This window comes from Lissotriton vulgaris, chromosome 4_2, assembly GCF_964263255.1.
Source record: "Lissotriton vulgaris chromosome 4_2, aLisVul1.2, whole genome shotgun sequence".
Lineage (NCBI taxonomy): Eukaryota > Metazoa > Chordata > Amphibia > Caudata > Salamandridae > Lissotriton > Lissotriton vulgaris.
The window spans coordinates 7,234,514-7,258,620 of NC_141692.1; the positions used below are offsets into that span (position 1 = coordinate 7,234,514).

Genomic DNA, 24,107 nt, shown 5'->3' on the forward strand with positions numbered 1-24,107 from the left:
ATCATTCCTTCATTAATGTACTAGTAGTCAGAGTCGAAGACGGTACGTACCTTGTATCATCCCTACATTAAGGTAGTAGTAGTAGTTAGAGTTGTAGACTAACGTACCATGTATCATCCTACATTAATGTAGTCGTAGCCAGAGTTGCAGACTATACGTACCATGTATCATGATCATCACTATACTAAAGTATTAGTAGTCAGAGTTGTAAACTGTATGTACCATGTTTCATCCCTACATTCACAGTAGTAACAGACAGAGTTGTAGACTGTACATACCATGTTCATCCCTACATTAATGTAGTAGTAGTCAGTCATAGACTGTATGTACCATGTATCATCAGTGCATTAATGTAGTGGTTGTCAGAGTTGTAGCCTGCACATAACATGTGTAATCCCTGCATTAATGTTGTTTTAGTCAATGTTACAGGCTGTACCTACCATGTATTATCCCTACAATAAAGTACTTGTAGTCAGAGTCGAAGACTGCACGTAACATGTATTGTCCTAACGTTAAAGTAGTGGTAATCAGAGTGGTAGACTGAACATACCTTGTATAATCCCTACATTAAATTAGTAGTAGTCAAACTTGTAGTCTGTATGAACCATGTATCATTCTTACATTAAAGTAGTAGCAGTCAGAGTGGCAGACAGTACGTACCATGTATTATCACTACATTACCCTGTAAGTACCCTGCAGGTCCATGATGTTGTGGTAGTCAGAGTCTCAACTTGCGCATACCCTATATGTCTGCAGTGTTTTTTTGTAGTCAGAGTCTCAGCCTGTACGCACCATGTAAAGTTGCAGTGTTATGCTAGTCAGTGTCTCAGCCTTATGCACCCTGTAAAGCTGCAGTGTTATGGAGGTCGGTGTCCCAGGTGGTACATACCCTGTTTGTCCACAGCATTTTGACAGTCATATTCACATCCCCGTACGGCCCTTTATGTCCGCAAGAGTATGGTAGTCAGAATCTCAGCCTGTACATACCCTGTATGTCCGCAGCATTATGTTAGTCAGAGTATCGGTCTATGCGTACCCTTTATATCTGCAGTGTTATGGTAGTCGGAGTCTCAGCCTGTACGTACCCCATACATCTGCAATGTTATGGTAGTGAGTGTCTGAGCCTGTACATACCCTGTATGTCTGCAGCATTAAGGTAGTCAGAGCCTCAGGCAGTACATACCCTATATATATGCAGTTTTATGGTAGTTGGAGTCTCAGCCTGTACGTACCCTGTATGTCCGCAGCGTTGTGACAGTCAGATTCTCATCCCGCACATACCCTGTATGTCTGCAACATTATGGTAGTCGGTGTCTCCGCCTGTACATACCCTGTATGTCTTCAGCATTAAGGTAGTCAGATCCTCAGTCCGTACATATCTTGCATATCTGTGGCATTGTAGTAGTCAGAGTCTCAGCCTGCAAGCACACTGTATATTCACAGTGTTGTGGCAGTCAGACTCTCAGTCTGTACATTACCTGTATATCAGCAGCATTCTGGTAGTTGAAGTCTTAGTTGTATGCACCCAGTATGTCATGTCTGCAGCTTTATGGTGGTCGGAGTTGGAGCCTGTACATACCCTGCATATCTGCAGCGTTATGGGAGTTGGAGTCTCTGCTTTCACATATTCTGAATGTCCATGATGTTGTGGTAGTCAGTCTCAGGTTGTACATTCCCTGTATGACTGCAGCGTTATGGTAGGCAGATTCTCAGCCTCTATGCAACATGTACATGCACAGCGTTGGGATATTTGGAGTCTCTGCCTATATGTACCCTGTATGTCCGCCCCATTATGGTAGTCGGAGGCTCAGCCTGTACATATCCTGTATATCTCCACCATTGCAGTAGTCATTGTTGCAGCATGTGCCACTAATCCAAACCAGTCAGCGCCTCAGCCTGTAAACCCTGTATATCCACAGTTTTATGGTAGTCGAAGTCTCAGCCTGTACATATGATGTTGACTGCAGCATTATTATATTTGAAGTCTCAAATGTACATACTATGACGTATGCAGCAGTATGATAGTCAGAGTCTCAGCCTGTACGTACCCTGTATATCTGAATTGTTATGATGGTCGGAGTCTCACCCTTTACGTACCCTGTATATCTGCAGCATTTTGATAGTCAGAGCCTCAGCCTCTACGTACCCTGTATATCTGCAGTGTTATGATAGTTGGAACCTCAGTCTTTATGTACCCTGTATATCTGCAGTGTTTTGATAGTTGGAGCCTCAGTCTTTATGTACCCTGTATATCTGCAGTGTTTTGATAGTCAGAGCCTCAGCCTATACTCACCCTGTATATCTGCAGTAGTATGGTAGTCGGAGTCTCAGTCTATACATATCCTCTATATCTGCAATGTTATAGCAGTAGGAGCCTCAGCCTGTACATACCCTGTATGTCAGCAGTTTTATGCAGTTGGAGTCTCAGGCTGTACATACCATGTATTTCTGCAGTGTTATAGTAGTCGGAGTCTCGGTGTGTACGTACCCTGTATATCTGGAATGTATAGTAGTAGCGCCTTGACCTGAACATACCCTGTATATCTGCAGCATTATGATAGTTAGAGTCTCAGCCTGTACGTACCCTGTTTATCTGCTGTGTTATAGTATTTGGAGTATCAGCCTGTACATACCCTGTATATCTGCAGTGTTATGATGGTCGGAGTCTCACCCATTACGTACCCTGTATATCTGCAGCATTGTGATAGCTACAGTCTCTGCCTATTCTCACCCTGTATACCTGCAGTTTTATGGTAGTTAGAGTCTCAGTTTGTACATACCCTGTATATCTGCAATGTTATAGTAGTAGGTGGCTCAGCTTGTACATACCCTGTATATCTGCAGCATTATGATAGTTGGAGTCTCAGCCTGTATGTACCCTGTTTATCAGCAGTGTTATGGTAGGTGGAGTATCAGCCTGTACATAACCTGTATATCTGCAATGCTATAGTAGTGGGAGCCTATTAAAAAGATAGATGCTCAATACATTAATAAAACCAAGTGTTTATTTTAGGATGAACAGAAGAAGCACAGTTAAATATACAATCTGGAACCCAGCATGTAAGATGCAGGCACGCATACATTCCAGGCTCCAGCAACCAGAGAACAAAGATAGACATAGAAAACATAATTTAAATAAATAAAGAATGCAACACACCTTATCCCTAAACAAAAAAATGTACTTAAATATCTACTGGGTATTCTTTGGGTCTAACACTAACTTTAACTCTAGAGGCAATCGATAACTCATTTTGTACCAAGTTTTGAGGACATTTTTTGTAATTGTGTACCAATCTTCCCAGGTTATTATCAGGACAAGAGATCTGAGAATTAAACGGCTTGTAAGTATCAGGAGACTTAGCGACTCTACGAACATTCCAAAGTATTCCATCTTGAGTGACCACACTATTTTTAAAAACCTTAACCACCTTAATGGGAGAAATACATTTAGAAAAATCTTTGGCAAGAAAACCAGGTTTTTTAATCCTCACCCATTCTCCTACCACAAAATCATGAACTTTGACATTCATTTTTGAATCAAACGAGATCTTAATTTTCTGTTGTTTATCTTCAACACGTTTGGCAACACATTCAAGTTCAACAACAGAACTATTTTTGTTTTTCTTCTTAATCCACCAGGGACAAATATCAGAGGAGGGCTCTCTTCCCTTAAGGAGTCTGAAAAGACTCACACCAGTGACAGAATGAGGTGTGATGCGATATGTCCACAACCTTTTCCTGGCTGCTTCCAACCAATCACCACCAGAAGAATTCACACTGCTAATACAAACCTTAAGAACTCGGTTGAAACGTTCAACCTGGCCGTTTTCCCTAGGCTCATATAAGGACGTAGTATGATGTTTAATACCACAACTCTTAAGGAATTCTTCAATGTCAGAAGAATTAAGTTGCGTACCATTATCAGTGATAAATGTTTCTGGGAAACTTTCCATAGCAAAAATCTCCTTCAAGAAAACAATAATTACTTGTGATGAGGCATTACCAACAAACTTTACTTCGGGCCATTTCGAGTGGTAATCAACCAAAACCAAAGCATAACGGGCATTTAGCGGCAAATGTCCAAAAGGGCCCGAGATATCAAATGCTACCTTCTGCCAAGGAAAAATAGGCCAACTCACAGGCTTAAGAGGAGCAGAGGATAGATGAAGCATCTTATCACTACTAATACCATGTGAACAATCCCTCACCATTCTGTCAATCATTTTATCAATACCAGGCCACCAAAACTTTTCCCTAACTAGTCGTTTCATAGAGGACATACCTATATGACCTTGGTGAGATAATAACAAAATTTTCTCCTGTAATGAACAAGGAGGAATTATCTTACCAGCTTTAAACAAAAGACCACCAAACTCTTCAATTTCAGAAGCAACTTGACAAAAAGAATCCAAATCTGCAGAAATACATTTAATATTCAGCCATTCTTCCCTCACATAGTCAAAAATCTGCTGGCACACAACATCCTTACTCAATTCTTCAAACCACTCTACTTCACTTAAAAGTTAAAAATTCTTGAGAAACACAATCACCAATGGAAGCGACAACATCAACATCTTGTTCAATACTTGAAACACGATAGTCGTTACAGGGTAATCTCGAAAGAAAATCCGCCGTGACATTACTCTTCTGAGGTACATAAACAATTTCAAAATCCTATTCTTGAAGACGTGAAGATAACCGGGCTATCCATGCAGTAGAGTTCCATCCACCACCAGGAGATAAAATACCCACCAATGGTTTGTGGCATGTCCTCAAAATGAACCTATTTCCCCACACATAATTTCTAAAATGTTCCACAGCCCAAATGCAAGCTAGCAGCTCTTTTTCAATGACTGAGCACCTTCTTTCTGTGGAAGACAAAGTCCTGGATGCAAATGCCACACACCACTCATCTTTACCCGAACACTGACTCAGAACTCCTCCAATCCCATACAGACTAGCATCCACAGTAGTAATGCATTTTTCATTAATGCAGAACGATTTTAGAGTAGGAGCGTTGACCATCTCATTCTTAATCTGCTTAAAAGCAAGATCTTGTTTGTCCGTCCAAATAAATTTAGCAGAATTCCCATCGCCAATATTAAAAAGATAGATGCTCAATAAATAAATAAAACCAAGTATTTATTTTAGGATGAACAGAAGAAGCACAGCACGTCTGTTACAAGGTAGATCTTGAATAAAACAGTTAAATATACAATCTGGAACCCAGCATGTCAGATGCAGGCACGCATCATGCATTCCAGGCTCCAGCAACCAGAGAACAAAGATAGACATAGAAAACATAATTTAAATAAATAAAGAATGCAACAGAGCCTCAGCCTGTACATATCCTGTATGTCTGCAGCATTATGATAATGGGAGTCTCAGCCTGTACGTACCCTGTATATCTGCAGTGTTATAGAAATTGGAGTCTCAGCCTGTACGTACCCTGGATATCTGCAGCGTTGTGATAGCTAGAGTCTCTGTCTACACTCACCCTGTATATCTGTAGTGTTATGGTAGTCAGAGCCTCAGCCTGTATGTATCCTGTATATCTCCACAATTGCAGAAGTAAACGTTGCAGCATGTGCTACTGATCCAAACCAGTCAGCGTCTCAGCCTGTACATACCCTGTATGTCCACAGTTTTATGGTAGTCGGAGACTCAGCCTGTACATGTGTTGTTGTCTGCAGCATTATGATATTTGGAGTCTTACATGTACATACCATGATGTCTGCAGCATTATGATACTCAGAGTCTCAGCCTGTACGTACCCTGTATATCTGCAGTGTTATGATTGTCAGAGTCTCAGCTTCTACGTCCCTTGTATATCTGCGCGTTGTGATAGCTACAGTCTCTGCTTATTTTCACCCTGTATACCTGTAGTTTTATGGTAGGCGGAGTCTCAGCTTCTACGTCCCCTATATATCTGCAGTGTTATGATAGCCGGAGTCTCAGCCTGTACGTACCCTGTATATCTGAAGTGTTATGATAGTGAGAGTCTCAGCCCTTACGTACCCTGTATATGTGCAGTGTTGTGATAGCTACAGTCTCTTCTTATTCTCACCCTGTATACCTGTAGTTTTATGGTAGGCGGAGTCTCAGTCTGTACATACCCTGTATATCTGCAATGTTATAGTAGTAGGAGCCTCAGTCTGTACATACCCTGTATATCTGCAATGTTATAGTAGTAGGAGTCTCAGTCTGTACATACCCTGTATATCTGCAATGTTATAGTAGTAGGAGCCTCAGCCTGTACATACCCCGTAGTCATAATCCTAGTTAAAATCCTTTATTCGATCAAATACAAATTGTCCGTAAAAGTACATATATAAAAACTGATTTCCAATATTCAATTTAATTTAAAAGTCCAAAATACAATAGTTCATTTTATACTTAATTGAAGTTTAAAAATTAGATCTGTAAAAAGTATCTGTTTTCTTGGTTTTACTCCTAATAAATGCTTTTTATCCAGTAACTACCCTGTATGTCTGCAGTTTAATGGTAGTTGGAGTCTTAGGCTTTAAATACCCCGTATCTATGCAAGCTGTGGTAGTCGGAGTCTCAGCCTGTATGTACCCTGTATATATGCAGCGTTGTGATAGTTGGAGTCTCTGCCTATAGGTACCCTGTATGTTTGTAGTGGTATGGTAGTCGGAGTCTCAGCCTGTACGTACCCTGTATAGCTGCAGTGTTATGGTAGTCGACGCCTCAGCCTATACGTACCTTGTATATCTCCACCATTGCAGTAGTCAGAGTCGCAGCATGTTCTACTTATCCGAACCACAGTCATGGATGCCCTGAAGGAGAGGGTTTTACCACAGGCAGTTCTACTAGAGGGAGTACCACAATCCTTAAATGCAGTTAGAGTGTTCTTGCTCCCTGTTAGAAAACATATATATTTCAATTAGCAAAAAGATTTAATCTGCCGGATTCGATCTGGACATGCATGGCTGATCTGATGTTACCAGTATTTTAGAATTTCATGCAGGTCTCTTATATGCTTATTTTCAAAGTACAAACATTGATGCACATTGTGAGAAGTTGGCCTGGTATATGATGCTCACTAGTTCTAGTGATCACCTTGTACCATGCCAAGCAACCCTTATGATGATTGGTTGTAAGTCATCCTTATAGACCAGCTATCCTAAGGGTAACGTGGACAAAGCAGTCTTAGGCTAAACTCTGTAAAGGCATGTGAAGCAAGCTGTTTTACCAAACACAATCCCCTTGAATACCAAATGAAAGGACACTACACAGATATATATTGAAAATATATATATATTTATTTACTACAAATATCCCCTATACTCTTTATGAGCACAGAAGCAAATGCGTTACAACAAAATACAGTTTAAATATACAAAAATTGTACAATATGAATGAGCCCTAGGGGCCACCTAAACCATATCCTAAAATAGTGGTATAAGAACCATCTAGCTGAAAGGAAATAGGCCTAGGGCCTGGGGAATCGCTGGAGCTGTTCGGGACTAACAGTGAAGAAGTCGGGAAAGGCCCGCGGGTCTTGGGTGCAGCGCTTAAAGCACACGCATGCACCAATGCAATGTCAATTGTGCGTAAAAGTTATAAAGTTAATGTTTAAGGAACCTTGCGAGTGGCCTAGAAGGACAAAACTTAAGACCTAGACACTAGAGGTGTGTACCAGTGTAGGAACACCGACGTTGCTGAGTTACCTCACCCACAGGAAGCGGGAGCACAGGTGCAAAGTAGTGTCGGGTTTCGTCACGCAGGTCGATGGTGCCTGAAGATGAAGATGCTGCAGGCGGGTCGTCGAGGAGAGTTCCAGTGGATCCAAGGGTGGATCTGAAGTGGTGAAGACCTGAAAGCAGAGGGAACAATGTTCAAAGTCACTAGCCAGTGACTACCGTGGAACCAGGATAGAACCAGGCGATGTCGGGTGCAAACAGGCAATGAGGTGTAGCTTGTCTCTGCAGCCATGTGGACACGAAGAGGTCGAGGACGTCCAGGAGTCGATCACGAGCTGTCCCACAAAGGTTCTAGCTGATGGCGGTTTCGGCAACTTGATTGGAGCAAACAGGCCTTGGCTAATGCAAGCCATGCAGGAAGTGAAGAAAGCTTATCACTCGGACCAGCAAGGTCAGAGCGTGTGCTCCTTTTCAGGGGAGCGAGGGCAGGTCTGGAGCAACCATACCCGCAGTGTTGATTGTAGGTTCTGTCGCCAAGATGGCTGCTAGCCACGTGGCAAGTGGCCGGGATGGCGCGTTGAGTGGCAAAGTGCAAAAGGGCCCCACGTAGATCATGGAGATGCTGGGGGGCTGATCTTCAGTGCAAATGCTGCTCGGTGGTGGGGCTTCTCACACCCTAAAGCACAGCATTGAGGGTGCCTCGGGTGCTACGCAGTCAGCTTCTCAGGGGTCTTTTGAGATGTCCGGTCCCACATCTCTCGGTGCCTCCATGGGTCTCTTCTTTGCAGGGACTGTGGATCAAGCTCTGTGATGTCTGGGAGTTTGGGTCTCGTTGGGCTTTGGGCTCGGGCCCCGGCAGGAGGCAGCGGCAAAGCAGACGTCAAGTTGCTGGATGGTCCCTGTGTTCACAGGGTGGCCACTCCTAGGCCAAAAGGGAGATACTCTTCAGTCTTCTGTCCAGCAGAATGTCGAAGTCCAGTCTTCTTCTTTGTTTCAAGTTGATTTCAGGATAAACTGAGGTGCTGTGGCACTGCTCCCACTCTTATTCCCAATCTGAGGGGTGGATCACCTGCTAGGTCCCTCCTCTGGGTGGGACCAGGAAGGGGGGTGGTTACTACCCCTTTTCTTTGTCCAGCTCCGCGCCAGGACTGGGGCTGGAAAGCCCCAGCACCGGTTTGGACTGGCTTATGCACAGGAACACCTTGTGTGCCCCAGGCATGTCTCAATCTATTCAGCCCTGTCCTACCCAATACACAAAGTCCTGTCTGGGGTGATGCTCGCACCTCCCAAGGCAGGAAACCCTTTGTCCAAGCCTCCCTCGCTGGAAGGACTCCCAGCAGCAGGAGGTCAGACTTGTGTCTGTGGTGGCAGCATACATTTTGTGATGCTGAGGCTCGGGTTAACTTTAACCGGGGTTCAGCTTATGTACATGTTTTGTCCCTCTAGAAGTGTGGAATCCTATCCCCGTCAACAGGACTGTCGAGGGGATAGTATTCCAAATTGTATAACACCTTACTCGACATGTTTTGATAAAGCCAAACCAAAGTTAGCATATAACCGCGAGGATTTTAATGCACCTAAGAGTATATGGTATGGCAATATCCCGGAACAGCTAAGGGAGTTGTTCCCGAAAGCTGCAGACGGGCTCGGCTTGTGCCAGAGCGTCATCTCACATGAAACTAAGAACTCTGCCTCCAGGATTGCTGAGGCCTTCCATAGGAGTGGCTTATAGGTTAACATGTGTCCAGTTAGGGTTAGATATAGGGATACTATACCTAAGTAAGAGGTGATTACACCAACTTACCCCAGCTGAGTGATTAGCCAGTTGTGTCAAATATGGAGGCCAGGCCAGGGGTGGCACAATACATGCTGTAGCCCCTGGTAGGCCTTGGATACACCTATGCCCTGGGTACCTATGGTACACTGTCACAGGGGCCTATAAGGTGAACCAGTTCCAATTCTTAATGCACCTAGAGTGCATTGGCATTAATTTAGAGAGAGAACAGCAGGCTGTGGGTCTGATTAGCAGGCCCACAGCCACATTAAGTCATAAACCAGTGAAGCAAAAAGAAAAAATTTGGGGTGACCATGGGATAGCAGACCCTACTCTCCTACACACATTATTAATATTTTCAATTAATCAAATTTTTTGGGTAAAACATTTGTTTATTCTCTCAGAATGTTATGGGAGTATCTCTGTGGCCTTAGGATATTAAACCAGTGGCTTCAAGAGGTCCTTGGAGAATTCCTTGAACTATTTTTGCCCCAAATCAAAAAGCAAGCACTGCCCTTCCTCACTCTGAGAACAGTCCAAGGCTCGTTCTAGAAGGTTTCATGGGTCGGAAACTCAAAACTCAATAATTCACAGAATAAAACTCAATACATATTTATCTACTCATTGTTTTTATGTTTAAAAGTTATTTCTAAAGCACTTTAAGGCACACACACTTTATGCTACACTTAGAATGAAAATAAATCAATAATTCAATCAGTCAGCATTTATAAAGCGCAACACTGTCACCCCTGGGGTATCTGGGCTCTGTGTCTCAGTCGAAGAGCCAGGTTTTGGAGTCTTTTTCGGTAGTCTGTTAGCAAAGGGGAGCATACGGAGCTGGAGGGAAAGGTTGTTCCAGGTCTTGGCTGTGATGTAGGAGAAGAAAAAGCCACCACTGTGGATGTGGCAGATGGAGAGGTTGTGTGACTGTGAGGGTGAGTGAAGAGAAGCGTAGGTGTCTGGTGGGTTGCTGAAAGTTTAATTGATGGCTGGTCTAAGGTCATGGAGGACTTTGTAGGTGTTCATGTGGATCTTAAACTAGCATATTTCCTGGGTGGGGAGCCAGTGGAGCTCTCTCAATTGGGGGACAATGTGGGCTAATTTGGGGAGGTCCTGGATAAGTCTGGTCACTGTGGCCTGTATGGTCTGACATTTTCTGAGGAGTTTGAAAGAGATGCCGGTGTAGAGGGCATTGCCGTAGCCGATATGGCTGGTGACAAGGCATGAGTGACAGTCTTTTTGGTGTTGGTTGGGTTCCATCTGGAGCTTTTGCAGAGCATGCTAAGAGTGTGGTAGCAGGAGGAGTCAACTGCGCTAACTTGTTATTTCATAGTCAGTTGGCTGTCGTGGATGATGCAGAGGTTGCATGCGTAGTCATCGGTGTGGGTCCAATTTCAGCACTCCACTAGCTGTGGTCCCATGTAGAAGTGTCCTTCCCGAAGATCCGAACTACAGTTTTGTGGGAGTTAAGTTGGAGGCACTTGGCTCTCATCCATTAGGCTTTGTTGGTCTTTGCGTTTTGCGTAAGTTGGTTTTGGAGTTGATGGCATTCTCGGTGGGCGAGAGGATCAGTTGAGTATTGTCTGCGTAGGAGATTATGTTGAGCCCGTGGGGTCCGACGACATGGGCAAGGTGGCCCTGTAGATGTTCAACAGGGTGGGGCTGTGGGATGATCCTTGTGGTATGCCACATATGATGTTTTTGAGTGCGGCGGTGAAGGGAGGCAGTCAGATACTCAGTGTGCATCCTGGGAGGAAGGAGGTGATCCACTTGAGGGAGTCTTGGTGTATGCCTATGTTTTCAAATTTGTTGTTGATGATGCTGGTAGATACTATGTTGAATGCAGCGAAGAAGTCAGTGAGGATCAGGTCCACCATTGCTCTACCGCTGAGGAGTGTTCTGCTGTCATCTGAGGCAGCAATCAGTTCATTCTTAGTGCTGTGGTAATTAAGATATCCTGATTTGGAGGTATCTAGTAAGTGGTTTTGTTTTAGGAATTTTGTGAGATGCTGGTTGATGGCTTTCTCAAAAACTTTAGCCAGAACGGGGGGCAGGGAGAGCAGAAGATAATTGTTTGAGAATGTTGGGGTCACTGGAGGCTTTCCTTCAGAGGGATCTGACATCTGCATGCTTCCATCTGACCAGGGAGATTGCTATGGAGATGGATGTGTTGAGGATGCTGGTGAGGTTTTTGCTGATTGGGTTCGTTGTGAGGTTGTAGAGGTGGTGGGTGCAGGGGTTGGTGGGCATCCTGGAGTAGATGGAAAACATGATGGCGGAAGTGGTCAGTGCGGTGAGCGGTGACCAGTTGGTGTTAGTTTGACTGTTAGCTGCAGCTGCAAGGCATGGATGAGCTGCATAGACAGAGCTGTGTGTGTCCTGGTGGTAGGGAAGCAGAGCTGCAGCTGCAAGGCAGGGATGATATGCCTGAACAGAGCTGTGTGTGTCCTGGTCGTGGAGCAGAAAAGCTGCAGCTGCAAGGCAGGGATGAGATTCGTAGAGAGAGCTGTGTGTTTCCCAGTGGTGGAGCAGCAGAGTTGCAGCTGCAAGGCAGGGATGAGATGCATGGACAGAGCTGTGTGTGTCCTGGTGGTGGAGCAGCAGTGCAAATGCAAGGCAGGGATGAGATGCATTGGCACAGCTGCGTGTGCCCTGGTGGAGGAGTAGCAGAGCTGTAGAGAAGGGATGAGATGCATTGACAGAGCTGTGTGTGTCCTGGTGTTGGAGCAGCAGAGTTGCAACTGCAATGCAGGGATGAGATGCATGGACAGAGCTGTGTATGCCCTGGTGGTGGAGCAGCAGAGCTACAGCTGCAAGGCATTGATGAGATGCATGGACAGAGCTGTGTGTATCCTTGTGGAGGAATAGCAGAGCTGCAGCTGCAAGGCAGGGATGAGATGCATGGACAGAGCTGTGTGTGTCCTGGTGGAGGAATAGCAGAGCTGCAGCTGCAAGGCAGGGATGAGATTCGTAGAGAGAGCTGTGTGTTTACCAGTGGTGGAGCAGCAGAGTTGCAGCTGCAAGGCAGGGATGAGATGCATGGACAGAGCTGTGTGTGTCCTGGTGGTAGGGCAGCAGAGCTGCAGCTGCAAGACAGCGATGAGATGCCTGGACAGAGCTGTGTGTGTCCTGGTGGAGGAATAGCAGAGCTGCAGCTGCAAGGCAGGGATGAGATGCATGGACAGAGCTGTGTGTGTCCTGGTGGTAGGGCAGCAGAGCTGCAGCTGCAAGGCAGGGATGAGATGCCTGGACAGAGCTGTGTGTGTCCTGGTGGAGGAATAGCAGAGCTGCAGCTGCAAGGCAGGGATGAGATTCGTAGAGAGAGCTGTGTGTTTACCAGTGGTGGAGCAGCAGAGTTGCAGCTGCAAGGCAGGGATGAGATGTATTAACAGAGCTGTGTGTGTCCGGGTGGTGGAGCAGCAGAGTTGCTGCAATGCAGGGATGAGATGCATTGACAGAGCTGCATGTGTCCTGGTGGTGGAGCAGCAGAGTTGCAGCTGCAAGGCAGGGATGAGATGCATGGACAGAGCTGCATGTGTCCTGGTGGTGGAACAGCAGAGTTGCAGCTGCAAGGCAGAGGTGAGATGCAGGGACAGAGCTGTATGTGTCCTGGTGGTGGAGCAGCAGAGCTACAGCTGCAAAGCATGGATGAGATGCATGGACAGAGCTGCAGGTGTCCTGGTGGTGGAGCAGCAGAGCTGCAGCTGCAAGGCAGGGATGAGATGCATGGACAGAGCTGTGTGTGTCCTGGTGGTGGAGCAGCACAGTTGCAGCTGCAAGGCATGGATGAGATGCATGGACAGAGCTGCAGGTGTCCTGGTGGTGGAGCAGCAGAGTTGCAGCTGCAAGGCATGGATGAGATGCATGGACAGAGCTGTGTGTGTACTGGTGGTGGAGTAACAGAGCCGCAGCTGCAAGGCAGGGATGAGATGCATGGACAGAGTTGTCTGTGTCCTGGTGGAGGAGTAGCAGAGCCGCAGCTGCAAGGCAGGGATGAGATGCATGGACAGAGTTGTCTGTGTCCTGGTGGAGGAGTAGCAGAGCCGCAGCTGCAAGGCAGGGATGAGATGCGTGGACAGAGCTGTGTGTGTCCTGGTGGTGGAGCAGCAGATTTGCAGCTGCAAGGCAGGGATGAGATGCATGGACAGAGCTGTGTGTGCCCTGGTGGAGGAATAGCAGAGCTGCAGCTTCAAGGCAGGGATGAGATGCCTGGACAGAGCTGTGTGTGTCCTGGTGGAGGAATAGCAGAGCTGCAGCTGCAAGGCAGGGATGAGATGCATGGACAGAGCTGTGTGTGTCCTGGTGGTGAAGCAGCAGAGCTGCAGCTGCAAGGCATGGATGAGATGCATGGACAGAGCTGCAGGCGTCCTGGTGGTGGAGTAGCAGAGCTGCAGCTGGAGCAAAGGGATGAGATGCATTAAGAGAGCTTCAGATGTCCCAGTGGTGTAGCAGCAAAGCTGCTGTTACAGGGAAGGGATGAGATGCTGTGGGGAAAGGATGAGATGCACTGACAGAGCTGCGTGTGTCCCTTTGTGGGGGTAGCAGACCTACAACTGCAAGGCAGGAATGAGATGCATGGACAGAGCTGTGTGTGTCCTGGTGGTGGAATAGCGCAGGTGTTGTTAGGAAGGGGTGAGATGAAATGACAGAGCTGCGTGTGTCCCGGTGGTGGAATAGCGCAGGTGTTGTAAGGAAGGGGTGAGATGAAATGACAGAGCTGCGTGTGTCCCGGTGGTGGAATAGCGCAGGTGCTGTAAGGAAGGGATTAGATGCATTGACAGAGCTGAGTGTGTCCCGGTGGTGGAATAGCACAGGTGTTGTAAGGAAGGGATGAGATGCATTGACAGAGCTGCGTGTGTCCCGATGGTAGAAGAGCGCAGCTGCTGTAAGGAAGGGATGAGATGCATTGAAAGAGCTGCGTGTGTCCCAGTGGTGGAATAGAGCAAGTGCTGTAAGGAAGGGATGAGATGCATTGGCAGAGCTGCGTGTTTCATGGTTGAGGAGTTGCAGAGCTGCAGTTGTAGCGAAGGGATGCAATGCATGGAAAGAGCTGTCTGTGTCCCAGTGGTGGAACAGAGCAGGTGCTGTAAGGAAGGGATGAGATGCAATGACAGAGCTGCTTGTGTCCCGGTGATGGAATAGCGCAGGTGCTGTAAGGAAGGGATGAGATGCATTGACAGAGCTGCATGTGTCCCGGTGGTGGAATAGCGCAGGTGCTGTAAGGAGGGGATGAAATGCATGGATAGAGCTACGGGTGTCCCAGTGGTGGAGTAGCAGGGCTGCTGCTGTAGGCAAGGGATGAGATGCATTGACAGAGCTGCGTGTGTCCCAGTGGTGGAATAGAGCAGGTGCTTTAAGGAAGGGATGTGATGCATTGGCAGAGCTGCGAGTGTCCTGGTGGAGGAGTAGCAGAGCTGCAGTTGTAGAGAAGGGATGAGATGCATGGACAGAGCTGTGTGTGTCCTGATGGTGGAGCATCAGATCTGCAGCTGCAAGGCAGGGATGAGATGCATGGACAGAGCTCTGTGTGTGTCCTGGTGGTGGAGCAGCAGAGCTGCAGCTGGAGGGAAGGGATGAGATGCATGGACAGAGCTGCGTGTGTCACAGTGGTGGAATAGCACAGGTGCTGTGAGGAAGGGATGAGATGCATTGACAGAGTTGCGTGTGTCCCAGTGGTGAAATAGCGCAGGTGCTGTGAGGAAGGAATGAGATGCCTTGACAAAGCTGCGTGTGTCCCGGTGGTGAAATAGCGCAGGTGCTTTGAGGAAGGGATGAGATGTGTGGACAGAGCTTCGTATGTCTTGGTGGAGGAGTGGTGGAGCTGCAGCTGTAGGGAAGGGATGAGATGCATGGACAGAGCTGCGTGTGTCACAGTGGTGGAATAGCGCAGGTGTTGTAAGGAAGGGATGAGATGCATGGACAGAGCTGCGTGTGTCACAGTGGTGGAATAGCAAAGGTGTTGTAAGGAAGGGATGAGATGCATGGACAGAGTTGCGTGTGTCCCATTGGTGGAATAGCGCAGGTGCTGTAAGGAAGGGATGAGATGCATTGGCAGAGCTGCATGTTTCCTGGGGGAGGAGTAGCCGAGCTGATGCTGGAGGGTGGGAGGGGATGAGATGCAAATGATGTTTTTTTCTTCCAATGTTTATTGGTTAATCGCGATTCCTAATGTATGAACAATGTATTTTTTATTTAGCGATACCTAATGGGTCACAAAGAGACCTTTTGCATTAATATTAATGAGGTAGGTCACAACTCAAGACCCATTAGGAACGGCGGCCATCACATGGATGGTGGCTTGTTGAGGACTACTGATGGTATGCCTCCTTTTCTTGCTGAAAACTCTGCATAGGAGGGATTTACCGTTTGCGGTAAATACCTCACCCTGGGGTAATGCGAAACTGTGGGCAGTAAAGGAGAGATCAGCCACAGAGTGCATATTAACCAATCACCATCAGAGGTGACACGGATAAGCAGCAGAGCATGCTGAAGATCACACAGAATATTGCAGCAGAGCTGTGCACGGCATTACGGGTGCCCCAGCATCTACATTTCACACACCCACTCTTTGGCTCTTGACACTTACCTATTGTAGAGTTCTCGAGACCTTGAACGCAGTGAGTGACGTCAGCGGGGCAAAGACTGTAAATGCCGGAGCAGGTGGAGGTGCCCACAAAGAAACACTTCTCACAAAGTAGGCAATTCACTGAAATGAAATATAGTCCTCATTATCTAGATTTTTTTTCTTAAGAATGAAATGTAAATGATAATATACAGAACAATTAAGATTCATAGTCAGAGGGAAGCCGAAAAGAAAAAGAACAAGGAAAATCACAATTATGCATTACTCTCCCCCTTTTAACCCTTCCTTGTTAAGCCCTCCTCACAAAAACCCACCCACCCAACCCCCACTCTACCCACCCCGTGGGAGTTGGTCTCGATCTGTTATCCTTAGTTTGGATTCTTCCTTGTTTTCCACTTAATAATTGGCCCATTCTTCTCAATCAATCTTGTCAATGGTGCCCAGATGTTTAGGCCCTTTGTTCGGGGGCATAGCCCCCTTCTTGGCTTTTTCCCGATTATAGTTTGCTAATAAAAGAGAGAGACATTGCAGGAACCCGGGGTATGCCAGACATAAATAGAGGATTGCCAAGCCGATGAACACTAGTTCTTCTCCAAGCTTCCCCTGAGTGCTACCACAAGTCGTTTCAAGTTTGGAGAGAGGACACAGTCGACTCCTTAAAAAAGTTGGTAATCTCTAATTTGAGTTTACTAAAGTCATCGCAGGAGGAAAAGATGTGAATCAGGTCTGGCTGAAATAAGGCACACCAGGAGCAAAAGGTTCCACTCCCCGTCTCCCATTTGGCAATTCTTTTAGGGGTGTATTTAAGCGAGAAGAATGTTTTGTAGTATTGAGCCAGGATTAAAATATTCCGTGCTAATTTGGCTGAGCGAAAAAATAGGGGCCCGCTATTGCTGGATAATATCGCTTGGTTACCGCGTTATTAACAACGCTAACCGCCTGGGTGTTAAAAAATCCAGCGATTGTAGCATTTTGGGAGATTATCGCTGTTAATGCAGCAATAAAACTACAAGGATAGGGATATCCTTGTTGATAGCCCATGGTGGATTTAGCCATGTATCCCACCACCCATTGGATTACATGGCTAAATCTGAAAATTAGCAGACATAGAAAAGCAGCGTTAACCGTGGTTAGCGCTGCTTTTTTTGTCTTTAACAGGGTTAGCGTGAAGCTTGATAACAGGAGAAATGTCGCTTAGCGACATTTCTCCTATTATTTTGCTCTGGGTTGCCCACTTTACATCTCATTAGAGAAGCAAAGGGAAGCGTAGTGAAAAAGAGTGCTAACATGCAATTTTACATGTTAGCACCCTGTTGTTGATAGGGCGATATTTTAATCTCCCCTTCTTTGGCTTTTAAAGCCAAAAAAGCTGAGATAAAACCCTTGTTAATATGCCCCTTGGTTTTCTGAGACTCCAGTTTCGACTCACCCATATCATCTTTCATTCGTGAGTTAAAAAGATTGTAAACTACTTGTATAGATGGGTCTCCATTCCTTCTCAATTTATCAATGATATAGTTATTAGCAAATCGGATTGGCCTCCCTACCCCTTGTGTCCTTTCTTATGTAAAAAAATCTCTAATTTGGAGGAATTTGTAAAAATCCCTCCGATCCAGCTCAAACCATTCGTTGGGATTATCGAAAGAGGCCAGACCTATTGGAGAGAAAAAAGCTCTGAGCTTGGTCAGCCCTGCGTCGCACCATCATTGAATGATTGGGTCTTTAAAAATGTCTGCGAAATTGGGATTATTGCAGAGTGGTGTATAGTAATTGAACCGACCCATACTGATTAGTTTTAAAACTGACTTCCAGATTCTAAGCCGCCCTTGTACAGTTTTCAAGCTAACTTTCTTACAGTGGCTGTCATTTCATAATCACCAAGCCCAGCCCCACGCTTCCACCCCCATTAGAAATTCAAGGGCGGAGGTGTGGCACCGCAGGCGGGTCAACTGATGCTGGAATCTGGGGATTACGGTTCGATCCCCAACCACAGATTAGCCCAGCATGTGACTCTGGGCAATAGCTTGCTTAATCTTCCCGATGGCCCCCAGCGCCAAGAGAACCTTACGGGTGATTGTTTGCGCTTTCAAATGTGGATTATTATTATTATTATTATAAGGGGGTCGGTACTTCTTCAAACGCGCTAACTTTTGGCTTCTCTTGTATTAGAACTAAATTGTATAGAAGTAAAGTGGCCCAATAATAGAGTCTTATACTTGGTAGAGCCAGTCCTCCCCTTTTCCTAGGTAAAGAAAGATATTTATATGCCCTTGTTGGCTTAGCGGATGCCCAGATAAATCAGGAAAATAGATCTTTAATTTTTTTTAGACAATTGGTTGTAAATTCAAGCGGGATTGCACGTAAAAGATATAAAAATTTAGGGAAAAATAACATTTTAATGATGTTACATCTGCCGATGCTAGACAGATGTAAATTATGTATATAATTAACATCATTTTTTCTAGATTTTTCTAGATTTCTGTACATAAAGTTTTTTTATTGTAACATAAAACATATCTTAAAAAAGAGCATTTACAAACTATTTTGTTCCAAAGTAGAAACTCTTACATTTTGTAAACTGTAACAATTCAACAATAAATCACAGATGTAGAAAAGAGGTGTCAGCAGGTATCAGTGATGTTTGTTAGAAACAAGGGGACCCCATACAGTAGAACCTGGGGTAACAAGATGCTTTGGAAGAACAATAGAACTAGTGAAATTCCTTGGGTAGGTCGACGGCGTTTCGATCTATATAGCTTTTAGATCTTCATCAGGACAGATGAGCCTCCTGAAACTATAAGAATTTCACTAGTTCTATTTGTATATAATTGTTGTGTTTTTATCCTTGTTGTTGTTGTGTGACAGTCCGTTCACTTTGATCACTTATGTCACTTCCTGCACCACACTATTCACTTGAGCACCTGAAAAAGAGTATGACTATTTATGTATATCCTTGAGAAAAGAGTAAAATAAAATACTCCTACTTGTACCTACTACCTCTGCTCCCAAGCGATTTATTAAGTATTCGCTCCCTGTTCTTTTTTCTACCAAGGACCCCTTGAGGCCTACCCTGAACCATTGTTCTTCCAAAGCAGCAGGTATCAGTGATCACCTCATTGGACCATGCCTCATTCCCTGTCACTAAGGCAACTGATGGGTTTGGGATCATAGCTGAAAGCCCTGGTCCCAATGGGTACACAAGTACAACTGGTGTAGTAAAGTTAAGAGTCCCAGACTTTCAAAAGGGCTGGCTTTAGCGCCAGTGCCCCCCAGGGTGCCATTGTTTGTTGACTCCCCCAGTAACCACCTCTGCCCAGATTAACTCACTACCACCCTTTAACAGAGCCCCTCAAGTCTCCATAATCACTCTCAGATTAATTGTGTTAGTATTATAGTGCCGTTCATACCATTGGAGGGTTTCAGAGCACTTTATCTCACATACACACTACACAGAGACAATGAATCCTATGTGTTTCACTCAGTCTATAGGAAATGTTACATGATTCAGAGGACTACAAGGCAGACAGTATAGTTTAAGAGTGCTTGGTCTGGAGAAGCACAACCTCAGAATTTAAAAATCAACATCATGGTTGGAAGTTCTCTATTATAAAAAGAATTGATGTCTACCCAAATGAACCCTTTTCCCAACATTAGGACAATGAAAGACACAGGGGCTTGTTTACAAGCCCCGCGTGCCACTGGAACGTCACTTTTAATGAAGCTACGGCAGCGCACATGCAGAGCCATATCTACGAAGCCACCAAAAACCACACTGCGTGGCTTTTCATGGCCTCATAGATATTGAGTGCGTTACCTCACACAGCGATAGGGAGTCATGCCATGGTAGTTTTCAGGGGTGTTTCCACATAACACCCCTGGCTTTTCACATATTCCCAGGTTGATAACATGCTGTAAACCTGGGACTGCATGCCTAGGCCTCTCCAAGGGTGGCACAACAGTTGTATTTGTGAAGGAAGGTGTCCCTTTTTGCACAAAATCAACCTGATTCCAATGCAGACACCCATTCACTATTGTGCAAGGGTGCCTGCGTTGTTGCTCAACAGCCATTTCTGCAACTGCAGAGTAAAAGAGAACACAAATGCATAATTTCTCATTGATACAGTGCATTCCTGCCCTTTTCTTGAGACATAGGAGAGCGCTGCAGGACGGCTTGCGGCGCTGCTCTATGCCAAAAATTATTAAATGTTGCCCACGGTGCCTCCACCTGAAATTGGAGGGAAAAACAGAGTGCTGGCCCTGCCACTACTTTCTACAAGATCTTGAATTCGAGCGACAAATCAGGCTTATTTCCAGATTTGTACGGTATCATTTATTTATACCTTTTACTTTTTCTTTACTTTGTTATTTTATCAAACAAATCAAATTGCATGAAAAAGATACCACATTAACATTCACAGTTAGGAGATTAACATGAGACATTAACACAACAATTCGTTATATACACATATATACAGATTGCACCATTGCTAATTAATCAAAATTCTAGTCAGTCCAATCATTTGGTTTGTTCCTTCCTATTAAGAATCAATTGCCTCCTTTATTGCCGATGCGTTTCAAACTCGCTAATTCATTTGGCGAGTTCTCATCAGGGCTTTATCTCTTAAAGTCTGCAAATTAGGAACAAAAGAGAAGAAAACTTAATATCTAAATGATCTTGGAAATCCTTATCTATTGCACCATCTTTCTTGATTGGAAAAATGCATAACTTTACCCTGATTTGTAGCAAGTTTCCGGGGTTCACTTGTCTTTTTCTCTCTAGTTGCAAGCTCTAAAAAATTCAAGAAGATTCTTTTGTACCTAATTTGCAGACTTCAAGAGATAAAGCCCTGATGAGAACTCGCCAAATGAATTAGCGAGTTTGAAACGCGTCGGCAATAAAGGAGGCAATTGATTCTTAATAGGAAGGAACAAACCAAATGATTGGACTGACTAGAATTTTGAATAATTCACATAGTCAGAGATTTACTCTTCTCACTGATTTTTTGTCATTCATTTTGTTTCTGCCTCCTTGTTGAAAGCGACTTTATCCTTTACAAGCATTGTGGAATTATGATTTGTTGAATCACAAATGCAAAGATTTTGAATTTGCTGCATAGAAATGGTGCAATTTGTATATATGTGTATATAACGAATTGTTGTGTTAATGTGTTATGTTAATGTCCTAATTGTAAATGTTAATGTGGTATCTTTTTCATGCAATTTGATTTGTTTGATAAAATAACAAAGTAAAGCAAAAGTAAAAGGTATAAATAAATGATACCGTACAAATCTGGAAATAAGCCTGATTTGTCGCTCGAATTCAAGAGCTTGTAGAAAGTAGTGGTAGGGCCAGCACTCTGTTTTTCCCTCAAGTACTATATGGTCCAGCTGACCCTACGTCCCAGGACCTATCTCCCCATTTCCACCTGCAATTAGCACCTCGTACCGTACCACCAGTCGCACTGTCCTAGAGTTGGCCCTGACTTTCAAAGCCCACACACTTCACTGTAATTCAGCACCGCAAACCTGCCGAAATATGACAGGTGAAAAATGAATGAGAAACACCCGGATATAGGGAGTTTGATGCATAATGCATCGAATTCTACATTTGTTTGCCCATTGTTAGGAACAGATTTTTGAATGTGCTGTAGATTGGACCCTTGGAGCCTTAAATTATTTAAGGAGTCATAAATAGCACGCTGCCTGTGGCAATAATTACATACTGGGTTGTACATTTTTCTCTAGAATAACGAGTTGTGCGATAATTAATGCACCCCCACTATTTCCCCAAATAGATGCTGTCAGGTTAGGCCTGTCCAAATATATATGGTGGAGAGAAGTCTGAAAAGATTTCAAGCCATGGAGATGTTTGCTCTTTAAATATGAATTCTTCCCATCCAACCTCACAAGTGAGAATGGAGTTAGGCAGCATGGAAGAGATAGCAAAGAAGCAGGGGGGAAATATTGTGTCTGAGTGGAAGAGAAAAGAGGGTGATGGGTAAACAACTGTTAAGCAGTCCACAAATGCTACCCATGGGGATTGGACAATATACTTGACCGGTCACCTAGCATAAGACAGAGATTCCTAATAGATCCTACACTGGGAATTGTTGACAATTAACAGCTTTACCGAGCTCCCACCAACTACAAATCACCAACAAGACAAACTACAACACCTGCATGATATTCAAAATCTGAGGCGCACACATGAAGGGGGAACACCCCCACAAAACTTAATGTTAACTAGACACCACTGACCCAGGCTCAGATCAGTCTGAGGTGCCATCCAGGAAAGACCCTCCCTGGTGGACAAGGAAGGGACATGCAAGTCTATGCAGTGCTGGGGGTCTCCAGCGACGGTATCCTGGCATTAAGGGCCAGGGCACATATTTATCAAGGGTTGTGTTGCTTTTTCAACCCTTGAAATGTGATTTATCAAGCCATGCATGGCCAACGTGTATGATCCTTGGGTGTTTGATAAATCCAGAGTAACAAGTGTAAGCTGAGTGTCCTCACTGAAACCAGTTCCCTTCTAGGAGCTAGACTAGTTTGACTCTGTGGGAGCTCAGCCATAGCACATATCAAGAGTAAAGACTCTCTTCTCACATAATATAAAGGATGGGGCTTTAAATTGGAAAAGAGCCTTTTGGATGCCAAAGGCAGGACTCACCATTACCTTGAAGTGGGTATAAATGAGAGGTACAGGTTTAAAGGTTCCTAAAGGGGTGAGAGGGAAACCCTACCTTTTTGGCTGTCTCATGAGTTTCTCAAACAGCACTGAATCATTACTTTGTCCGTGTGGAGCTCCTGGACGACTGTGGGGGACATGAATGAATGAATGAATGAGTCCTCTTACCTCCAGCAATGAGTGCGTAGATCACCACCGTGGCTGTGAGGAGAGTCCTCATGGTGCACTGGAGTAGGTTGGGTGGCAGAGTGTGGGCTGGAGCAGCTGAGCTTGTCTTCTACTCATCCACTGCTGAGGACAGGGCTTTTTATACTGCAGAAAGGGGCGGTCAGGGGCTACCTAAACTGCCCATAAGGTAAAAAAACTGATGACCCTCACTGTGATTGGTGTGCTCCTGAGACAGCCCTTCTGCAAAACAGAGTTTGTGAGCTAATGTAATGCACACATCTTGGGTAAATACATCCTAAAAGCGCTTCTCAGATGAGGGCTTCTAGCAGCATTGTGACCTTTAATTGTTGTTGTAAGTTACCTCATTAATGCCCTGATCCCTTCCCCGCGCCAGGATTGATCCCTTCCCCACGCCAGGATACTCACAAGTAGCAGAGCGCGCTACAAAACGGTTTATAACATAACATAACATAACATATATGTCATAGGTAAACCATTTAAAGGAAACCTAAGGCTTTTCCATCCGAGATGCAGAGTGCTAAAATACCTAGAGAGCGTTTCTTTCTGGTTACTAAGCAGGAACAAAATGTGTTTCATTAAAAGTATTTGTTAGGAAGATAGTTTTGTGTGTTTTCTTCTTTTGTTTTTTTTGGAGAATGTCACCAAGTTGCTATCTGATGACCCTCTTTAGACATGTGTGGCTGACAATATAGGTTTACTTTATATGTTCAATTTTGTTAGAAGTAATTAAAGTCTTGTTTGTGCTTTTTCAATATGCTTGGTGATTGATCTGCATCTGTGCCCTCTTTGCTGATGTCGCTCCTGTCCTATCTGAGTACTACAGCACTGTTATTTGTTCTTTTGTAGTAGGGGGAAACTACACTATGAATGCTCCATCGTAATTAATCGTGTGGTGAGTAGAGGGATGTTATATGATGAGTTTGGTCCAGCACATACATCAGTCCTAAATCAAAGTTCAATTCTTTCTCACCTGAGAATACCTCACTTTTAACGTTTCGGTTGTTTTAATATTTGTTAGATCCTTCATCATGGCCATTCCATAACTCCCCTCAGTAGTGGTGTTTCACTCTTAAACCTGCTTTTCTATGCTCACCTGGTCAATCTAGGTACATTGTGGTTGTGCAATTGCTTTTCCATCTTGTTTCCTTCTTTTCCTCTTACAGCCTTCTACTAGTCCTCCAGGTCATCCTGGGAACCTCTTCTCTG

General features: G+C 44.8%; 1 protein-coding gene across 1 annotated transcript in view; it reads right to left on the bottom strand.

Moving 5' to 3' along the window:
* The window catches only part of LOC147718111 (uncharacterized), a 70,380-nt gene extending 47,448 nt beyond the window's left edge, over positions 1 to 22,932 (bottom strand). The window contains exons 1-3 of the mRNA XM_086919191.1: positions 22,881 to 22,932; positions 16,028 to 16,147; positions 6,727 to 6,882 (exon numbers count right to left, since the gene is read on the bottom strand). Of these exons, the coding sequence (XP_086775317.1) occupies positions 6,727 to 6,882; positions 16,028 to 16,147; positions 22,881 to 22,932 (328 nt within the window). The remainder of the gene's footprint in view (positions 1 to 6,726; positions 6,883 to 16,027; positions 16,148 to 22,880) is intronic.
* Positions 22,933 to 24,107: the final 1,175 nt, after the last annotated feature.